Source organism: Morone saxatilis, unplaced genomic scaffold (genome assembly GCF_004916995.1).
Source record: "Morone saxatilis isolate NCDOM2014 unplaced genomic scaffold, NCSU_SB_2.0 Contig11, whole genome shotgun sequence".
NCBI lineage: Eukaryota > Metazoa > Chordata > Actinopteri > Moronidae > Morone > Morone saxatilis.
In genome coordinates, this window is record NW_023339663.1 from 20824107 (window position 1) to 20834125 (window position 10019).

Below are 10019 nucleotides of genomic sequence, written 5' to 3' on the forward strand. Positions count from 1 at the left end.
GTGATGCAGATATCTTATTGAAATAAAACATTTTACACCATTTCTACAGTTGAGGGAAAAAAAGAACCCTGAATGCTTCCTTACCACTTGAATGGTTCCTGATGGAGGTACACGGTAGCCCCTTTTCCCCAGGGACTCCAGGTTTATGACACCCTGTGAGAAGACACAACACATTGTGTTACAAACAGGCATAAGAAGGTAATACATGGATAATACAGGAGCTCACACACACACATATAAGCACAATAGCTGATACAGCGTACAGCTCAACTCAGTGATGCAGGCAGGAAAGAAAACTGAATTATTGATTGACTAACTGGGAAAGAAAAGTAATCTCACCATATATGGTGAAGGAGCGTTGTCATCGGAGACACTGTAGAACGACACATCCACAGGTAAGGTCAGGTGACTGGGGCAGAAGGAACCGCTGGCTCCGACCTCTGCTGTGAAACCCTCCACTAACCCCAAAGGCTCCAGACGGTAGTTCAGCACACACTCCTGGAGAGACACAGTTACATCTATTCATTTTCTTTCTATATTGTTCACACACATAAGTCATCATTGATTTTGGCTTTGGCCTTTTTCCTTTTCATCCAGGACAGAAACTCAATTTTTCATACAGTAAAGTTATTATGTAATCTTTTGAAAAGTTAGCAAGCAAAATGCACAAGCTGCTAGATGATGGCTAGTCCAGATTTTGCACTTTACAGCTGAATCAATTTCCTTTGTGAGCGCTCTGTTTCATTTGGATTATTTAGGGATGAAAACTGGCATGAGGGAAAGTACACCACTCACAAAAAATGCTGGATGAAAAAGACATGATTCTGAGTGTGTCTGTGTGCTATACCTCAAAGTTCCCCAGCAGACTGAGACTGGCAGGTGGAGCGCTGGCACTGAACAGCTGCTGTGACTCATCTGTGTACCCCTCTCTCTTTGGACACACCCTGAAGGGTTAAAGCACAAACACTTGATCAACTTGTTTTCAATGCGTGATGTATGAAAGATGCTGACGTGACAAGCATGCCTGGTATGTCTGAATAGACCTGCTACATAACAACCAGACCGAATCTTATTTGTCACAAAACACTGACATCTTAATTTACTGGAAGAATAGGTGTAAAAAATTAATTTGCGTCCAATGGTCACACACATTAATCTTTAATCAAATATAACTTAAAAAATCTACAATTAAAAAAGGCAATTTTATTGTGACTTTTACCAGCCACATCCAAATTGACCAGAACTTGACCTGTGGCTATAATGAATTCCACCCTGTAGGCCAAACTCTTGAAACATCTGCTGTATCAAAAGCAGCACTGAGCTACCACCCACATCTGCTGTGTGTAGGCAGTGCCGTGAAGCTCTGTGTATATAAAGCCAATTCAGTTCTGTCTGCCATTTTGAGCAGAATGTGTGTGATTCTAGATGCAGTCACAGTACAGCAGAGCTTCAGCAGGTGGCAGCGTGAGAGGAATAGTCAGCAGAACAGGGCTGACCTAACCTTACCACTGAGAACAACACTCTTATTGTCTGATCTCACAACACACGGACAATACTTCTAAAACGTATTGCTGATCCGAGGCTATGTCAGCTTGTTAGGGTTTAGATATGGTAGCTGTAGCAAGTCTCTAATATAGATAGATCATTTACATACACAGGCTTTTACCAAATTGGTATTTGTCAGTTTTGTTTTGTAGTTATGGCGTGGATCAATAAAAAGAATCCCCAAAACACATTTAAAAGTGACTTTACACAAGTAACATTCTCTCCAATAATTCAACTTTTAAGACAAAATCATATTTAATGACATTTTAAAGGCCTAAAATTCCGATTACAGATTTTAGACTTTTTAAGAACCTTTGGATAGCTAGATTGATACTGCTGATAAACTAAAAAAGCTTTAAAGACAATAAAGAGCTACCAAAAATATCAAAAATACACTTGCTGCCTCAATGGCACTTACACATAGTAACAGCTGATATGTTGCAAAGCGAGAAAAACAAGTCAGCTTGATGCAAAGTCTGAGTATCTTGATCCAGATGGTACTATAATACACAAATGATGTGGGAAGCAACTGTAATGCAAAAAATGCTCTGTCTTTTAGCTGTTTATTAAGTTTAGTTTAGTTTATTACTTTAGCAACAGTGTATATTAATTTCAGAAATCCTTTCTGAAAATAAACAAGAGTTAGCCAGAAATGTTCATTTTAATCTGTAGCAGAGTCCTGGCACGCACCCACAGAGCTCAGAACCGCAACCGGCCCGTTACCCGCAATTATTATTATGTTTTTCACCGGTTACGCAACGTTTTTGCGGGTTGCCCGACCCGGTTCAGGACTCTGATCTGTAGTCCCCAGGCAGGCAATAGCTGAAAGCACAGACTTCAATAAACCTGTGGTAGTAGCCTGACCTTATCATCGTGGACAAAGTTTAAGTCTGGTAACTACAGTAACAAAGATCCCAGGTGAGAAAATGTGTACCTTTTCCCAGAGGCCCAAGGCAAACCCTTACAGCCAACCAGAGAGGTGTCCAGGTCAAAGTAGCCCGTTTGATTTTTCCTCTGAGGAACCTGCCGCCGACACACAGGACATGGTTAGCACAGAGCAATGGTAGGACTTTTTTAGATCCAGGAGAGACATTCAAAAGCAAAAACAGCCACCAAAGTTGAGTCTTCAATAACAGAAAATGTAAAATTTTAATCCCTCATAAAACTATATATTTTCTAAATATACAATAGGTTTTATTTATTTTAAAGGATTCAAAGGGCTTAAAAGATGTCATGGAGATAAACTGATTTTGTATGACTAAAGTTTGTGCAATGTGTGTCATGTATGTGAAAATATGTGAGTTTGTGTGTTCACTTGAGCACATATGTGTGAGTAAGACCGCACAAAGACACAGGAAAATGTGATGATCAAGGAGCGTGGTAATCCGACAACCTCAGTAAAACAACTTACTGTGGCTGATGAGGCACACATGAGTCACGTGCCTTATCCGCCTATGTGTGAGTGTGTTTTTGTGTGTACATTAACCTTGGCTAACAAACTCAGTGGCCCAGCAGCAATAAAAAACACCCTGCCAGATATTGCATAGTCTTTTTATCACCAACATTTAGAGGCCCGCTTCTTACACGGGTGAAAGTAATGTGAGTAATGCCTTCAGATGGCTTGAAATAAAGGGTATTGAGTGCGTTGTTATGACAAACACAACTGCATGGATACCGACGATGACTGAGTCAGTAAGTGTGACTGTGAGCTGGCGTGTGAAAGTAGAAGCTGACCGTGACTGTGGGTTTCACTGTGTAGGTTAGTGTGTGAGTGTGCTTCTTACAGGGCTGGAGAGCAGAGGCAGGCCAGTACAGGGGTGGAAGGCCTTGGTCGCTGTGGCGTCTAATGAGTGGCGATTCTGTTTCTTCCAGCTGTTGCAGGGACGCAGAGGGGAGGGGCTGTGAGCTCGCTGGAGCACAGAGATGGACAGAGATTAAGGCTTGCAAGGGAAGTGAAATCATCTGTGTTTATCAAACCGTGTTCTCATAAATCATACACCATCTTGATTACCACTCCAGTCCCACCTGCTCCCAACAAAACACTCTGTATAAATCAGGAGGGTTGTTCCAGTTTGAGGTGTTCAATTTGAGAAATGCCATGCATGTTGTTACCTGCTCGTTAATTTCTGAATTTAAGTGTCATCACTTTAAGTGTAAGTTAGACTTCTTGACATTTTTTAATGGAATGAGTCATTTGTTTGTTTAACTTCCAATCATAATAACAAAACAAATACATTTATATCCACTTTTGTGGATATGTGAGAATATAAAATCACTGCTTCTGACCAAAAAATAGTTCCGCACATAACCTCTTGTGAAACACAGCTTACTGTTTTTACATTTCTCCTTTAAGCAGGCATAAGGCATGACAGCTGCAATACTGCAGATTACTAAATGGACTATCACTTATAACGTATTTGGACAAAATGACGAGACTCTTACCAGGACATTAGCAGGGGGCGTCATGTCTGGACTGCTGGAGCATCCTGACTCGGAGGGTGCTTGGTTCTCATCCTGCGGGGAGGAGGCCTGGGCTGTCGCACAGGTCTGCACCTGTATCTGGGACTGGTATTGAGGCTGAGGCTTGCTGTGGTTGTGGCTTATGTTACAGTTCATGGTTGGGCTGGCATCATTGCAAGTCCAACTAAAGATCTGGGTATTCCTTGGGCTGTTCTCAAGGACAGGGGAGGCAGAGGGGGTTTCATGGCTGCTGGGTATCCTGACTCTGAGCTTTTCCTGTGGGGGAATTCGTAAACGCTGACCAGCCTGGGTGCGGGACTGGCCTTTGAAAGAGGGTTCTTCAAGTGTAAAGTGAGCACCATTTTGGGCCCGGGGAGAATGGCGTTCGGTCCCCGGATCGACTCGGGGTTTGTCTGTGCAAACGGGCGCGTGTGTGGCGGCGGTGTGCGTGCTGCCTCTGTGAAGTTCATGGCTAGGTATGTGGCCGTTGGTGTAACCGTTGGTGGCAGTGTGTGAGGAGGCTTGTGGGACGTGTGGTGACGTGGTGTGTGAGTATGTGCGGACCGTGTGTGTGACTGTTGTTGTGTGCGTGTGGTGCAGAGGGCTGCCGCTCCTGCTGTGCCTCGGGGACAGAGAGGGGACAGACAGTCTCTCTTGGATGAGTCTAGTAATGTCTTGTACTGCCTGGGCAATCAGCGAGCTGTCTCTCCCCCTCTCCTTGTCTTTCTCCTTCTCTTTCTCTCTCTCTCCATTCCTCTCCTCCTCTGCGTCTCTCGTCTCAGTCATTTTCAGCTTCCTGCAGGCTGCAGGTTTAGGGGAGGAGCTCTCCCGTTTGTTGAAAGAAGTGTCAGTCACGGGTGTGTTGAAGGGGCTGGGCCACACACGTCCCACAGACTCATAGGGGGGTACCTCTGGCTCTTTGGTCTTACTGGCAGTTATGTCGTCATGGTTACTGCCCCACATGGCTTTTGGAGGGTTGTCAGAAGCAAAAAGGCCGGGAGGGAGTGGCGGTGCTGTGGGGTCACAGAAGTTGAGCCTCTGTGCGATGCGGGCGATAACTTCCTGTCTCTCCTGCAGCAGGGAGCCAATCAGAGGGTTTGTCTCGGTTGCAGCGGGCCTCGGGGAGGGGCAGCGGGGTGGCTCTGCCAAGGAGAAATTCTTAAATGCTCTCAGTGGCTCTGGGATGGGCCCCTTTGACTTCTCACTGTTGTTGGTGCAAGACCCATAGTCCTCTACTTGTGTGGGATCAGATGAACCATTGAGAGCTGAGTACAGCCACTTCCCTGCTTTACTTGTGGGAAGCGGAGAGGGGGAGTGGGAACGGGAGGGCGTGGGGGAGTGAGAGGACCTGTGGAACAGAGGGGAGCCCTGATGTTGGGGGATGTTGACTTGCGGAAGCTCTCCATTCTGATACGTGTGGTCTTCACCAGGCTCCTGGCTCTTCTTGTTGTAGGGAGGTGGCACCGCAGTGTGGGGGAGGCTATTAATTGGGATGTTGTTGATGGGAAGATTGGGAATGGGTAACCCATTGAGGAGAAGACCAGACATAGAGTTGGAACTCTTGCTGTACATGTTAGAGTTTTGAAGGAGGTTGTCTTTACTGGGGTCCTGGCTCTTTTTGAGGGTGGGCAAGCCACCATGGCTGTTGAGGTTTGGATTGAGGCTGGGGGTCTTGCTGTAAAGAGGAGGCAGGCCGGTGTGGATGCTGCAGGCAAGGGTGGGGTAGGTGGGTTGGCGGGGGAGTGATTGGACACGAACCTGTAGTGCAACACTCTGGGATACATTAGGAACGGGGAAAATGTGCTCTGAAGGTGGCTGGGAGAACTGCCACACCAAGTCCTCATCAGCAGCACTGATCCTGTTTGACAGATTTATTAAACACAATTCAGTTTTACTTGCTCGCATTCAATTTTTAAAGAAGCACAGTAAGTCAAATTTGCACCTATACTGCCCTACAAAGCCTAACCGCAGTAACTGTGATAACAGTGAAAATGAGAAAAATGGCTTCAAAGTTTTTAGGCTGGCCAGCCAAAGTTGTTTTATGTAGATGAGCAGGCATGTGCTTATTAAATATGTATTCTCAAAGTAATTTTTATGACTTAAAAATCACACTTGACCCTTGACCCCAAAAATGCAGATACTGCACACTGTCTTTGTATTACTATAAACAGATATATAAGTAGTGCAAAGACAGGATGCAGTAACTACAGTTTGAGTGCCTTCTTCCTGATAAAATCTAAATCTAATTTGATGTCTTATGATATTAAATCTGTATTTGTTATTGTTTCATGTGTAAGATGAAATGAGATGATAAAAGAAAGAAAGATGAGTAATTAAGAATGGAAGTATTATTTTGCTAGGTTTAATTAGCACAGTAATCCTTTGTCCTTTCTAGCTTGCTAGCACTAGCGCAGTAATATCCAAACTATTATTACTATCAACTAAAATCGGCTCAGCTAATAATACACAGATGAAGTCAGTAAGGGTCCCCAGTGGAGAACATGAAGATTCCCTTTGCTTTCATTTCCTGAACTGTCCCCAAATTGTCCAGCATACAGGATTTACAGAGAAACCAAGGAAGAGTGCAGTAACCGCATTTACTGTGGCTCGTCTTGGTTTTGGTTGGATTTTTTAGTTACTGGAATTTTTACATAATTTATGTTCTCTAAGATAGAGCAAGGCTGAACTTGGAAAACTTGTCACGAGATAAAACAGACATTTAAAAGTTCATTTTCAGTCATAACTCAATTTTGACCAAAATTGTAGGTTTTCTTTATAGCACAGTATATATACATGTACATTTGAAAACAACACAACTTTAGATCAAGTTTCCTGCAGCTTTAATAATCTGGTCCACCAGCCACAGTGAAAAGCCTTCAGCCCACCAGTGTCAAAGTCTTCAGTGAGTGTTATGTCTGACCTGTACAGGATGTTTCTGGGGACGATGCCATGCGAGGCGCTGAGCCAGGCGCTGAGCTGGGAGAAGAAGACATAAGAGCGAACAGCCAACAGCAGGGTCTTCTCCTCAATGAAGCGATCGCCGCTTCTATTAAAAACACAGTCAGAAAGAGGTGGAAATGTGCCAGTATGTCAGGTTAATGAGAAAACAGTTCAGGGATGTGTGTGTGTGTGTGTTTTTCCAAACACAGTGTTCCCTGTACTTGCACATGTGAGTAGGAAAGTGGGCCAACTTGTAAGGCTAATTAACCCTTTGAGTACCAAGCCAGTTATCTGGGGTTTTTTCTTTTAGTTTTCTTATTTTATTTCATATTTTTAGAATCTTTTGCCTTGCTGTTGAATTTCATTTTCTGCTCCCCTTTTAAAACTATTTTGCTGACGATTTATAACCTTTAGAAATATTTGTGAAGATAATACATGCAACAGTTGAGAGGTTTAAACAACAACCAATTCAATTCAAGTGCTATAGGCCTGCTGGTAAAACCAGCATGTGTATGCTCATACACTCCACAGGCACTGTATATATTGTGTATATTAAGATATTTGTTACCTTTACCTTATTTCTTTTAAACTGTTTTATCTATTTATTTTAACTCATGTCAAAGCAAGAAGAATATGTGAAAGCATTAGTTGTATAAACAGTCCAAGGACAGAAATGGATGATGGGAGGCAGCAGCGACCTTGGAAATGTAAACACACTGAATTTCTCTTGTAAACTCCTGACTTTAAACACATTGTTGGAGCGTCGCCTCCTTTGTCTGAATATAGCTTCACCACATCTATTATGAAAAATGACAAACATGCACTTTTTTTTTTTTTAGCACTAACCATGTTTAAGTAGTAAGATCACAAGTGTATGCCTTACTGTCTTGGAACTGGCTGCAGGGTCCATCTCTCCAGCAGTAGAGCATCTTGTTTGATGACCGGGTCGTTGATGGGGTCACTCGGGGGGCACTCATCCCCATAGCAACAGTCTGGCAGGAGCATGACCTCAATCATGATGGGGATGCTGTTCCTCCAAAGCAGGATCACCTCTGAACGGGTTCGCCTTGCCTGCCGACACTGAACACACACACCCACAGATAAAGGTGGAGGGTTAGTGCTCATTAGTGAATGTCAACACCAGGACCTTAAAATTTAGGGGCAAAGCAGATGAGACCCTGAAAGAGCCTCACTTTGGAGGTGAATTTCTCAGTGATGTTATTTAGTTATATTAAAAATATTTCCACTGTGGGAGTTTACTGTATATAAGCTATTCTCTACAGCTGTTGCATTGAGTGCGTAGGGTGCAGAGTTCCAGCTGTGTTAGCAAAATACAACACAAATACAATACAAAGTACAAAACATAACAAGTATCACTAATATCTCTAATAAACAATAGCGTGTATCTAAAGTACACAAGTGTGGAGCTCAATTGAAAAGTGAGTCTCACTTAACACTCATGACTGGAATGACGCAAGTGAAGCAGCAACAACAACCTCTAGTAAAATGAGAAGAGGCTGCCTTCTGTTCACACTTTAGGAAAATACAGGCTGTGTACATAGAAGCGTGTGGACGTGGGCTACCTGCGGCAGTTTGTCGCTGCATTCGTGCTTGTGAAGAGGCGGCATGGCCGACTGGGCCGGTGGACAGTGCAGCCCCTCGGTTCTGCCTTTCACAGAATATTCTGGTGTCCTTCCCTCGGTGATGAGCAAGGTCAGGAACACCAGGAACTCCTCTGCATCGTACTCGAAAAACTCCTCGGTGGCATCTAGACAAGGCAGAGAAACAGTGGGTCAGCATATATTTTAAAATCCCTTCACATCTAAATATAAACATGGAACCAATTAAAGGTAAGTAGCAAGGATAGTGCTAATTTACCTATCCTGTGACAGATGTGGGGGCAATACAAACACAATCACAAAGACACCTGTACTGACGTGATAAGCACATGAATGTCTGACAGTCGTTGTCCAGGTTTCTGCTTAAGTGGATGTGGCCATTTAGTTTTGGCTGGAAAGACTTGTTTAGAGAAGGCGTGTGGGGGAAGGCAGCGGGTGACACAAGTTTTCCAGTTTGGCCGCTTCAAAGGAATATATTTAGACCTTCCATGTCAGCTGAGCTGAGGGGTGAAGCCACACAGTCTGCTCTCTCCCTTATACAGTACACACACACACACACACACACACAAGTATAGGCAGCACTGACAACGTCATTCACACTCACCGACAAAGCATTTGCTAACAAAAACACAGCCGTTCAACAGTAAATAATAGAAATAATAGAACAGAGTAATGCTGCACCACCTGGTGCTCCACAAATTTTACCAGGGTGGGGTTGGGCAGGGCTGGTAGGGTGACCAAGACCTGGCAGGGCAAAGAGCTGATACAACCTCACACCATTCAGGAATAGGCTATTCCCTTCTGAATCAACTGCAACAATGTTGACATGTTGAACTATTACGCAGAAGCAGAAAGACTACTGACAAGAAGCCCTCCGCTGGCTGTCATATTATATTATTCACAATAATCTTATTTAAAGCAGATTTTACAAGGAGCAAGATGGGGGCTGTTGGGTCACCAGTCAAATGTTACTAAATTGTAGCTGTGGCTCATCAGTTTTGTTAACAAAATCATGCTTGGTTTGTGATTGTAATTGAAGCTTAGATCTAAAGCTGGGGTATTTTTAGAAGGAGGCTGAAGAACCCGTCTTAGCGCTCTATCTCCTGCACTCCTCCAGAGAAAACTCCCAGAATCCTGCAGGAGGTCAGCTGATACACAACAGCTCTAAGAATCACAGCTCTCTTTCTTTACAGCACACAAGCTAAAAACACTGAGGCTTGAAGCTGCCTGGCCTACAATCTCAAGCCCTTCTCCTGCCTTCATTTCCGAGTCCAGCAAATATTAGGTCACAGTCGCACGGATATTTTTTGCATGTTTTAAGCATTTTGAGGACGTCAGGCCCTCATAAGGCTAGACATACAAATACACACACAGCCTGTCCTCCCACTAGAAGAGAGTCCCTCTCAGCTGGCTCTGCAGAAGCGTGAGCTACGAGCTGCTGCTGTATGTGTGTGT

The 10019-nt window shown here is 43.8% G+C and overlaps 1 protein-coding gene across 1 annotated transcript in view; it reads right to left on the reverse strand.

Annotated features, from left to right (window-relative positions):
* Positions 1–10019, reverse strand: part of fam214a (family with sequence similarity 214 member A) — a 27034-nt gene that overhangs the window by 961 nt on the left and 16054 nt on the right. Inside the window, exons 2-10 of the mRNA XM_035682412.1 lie at positions 8529–8713; positions 7829–8025; positions 6926–7051; positions 3988–5863; positions 3330–3455; positions 2480–2568; positions 848–944; positions 340–498; positions 85–153 (exon numbers count right to left, since the gene is read on the reverse strand). Of these exons, the coding sequence (XP_035538305.1) occupies positions 85–153; positions 340–498; positions 848–944; positions 2480–2568; positions 3330–3455; positions 3988–5863; positions 6926–7051; positions 7829–8025; positions 8529–8713 (2924 nt within the window). The remainder of the gene's footprint in view (positions 1–84; positions 154–339; positions 499–847; positions 945–2479; positions 2569–3329; positions 3456–3987; positions 5864–6925; positions 7052–7828; positions 8026–8528; positions 8714–10019) is intronic.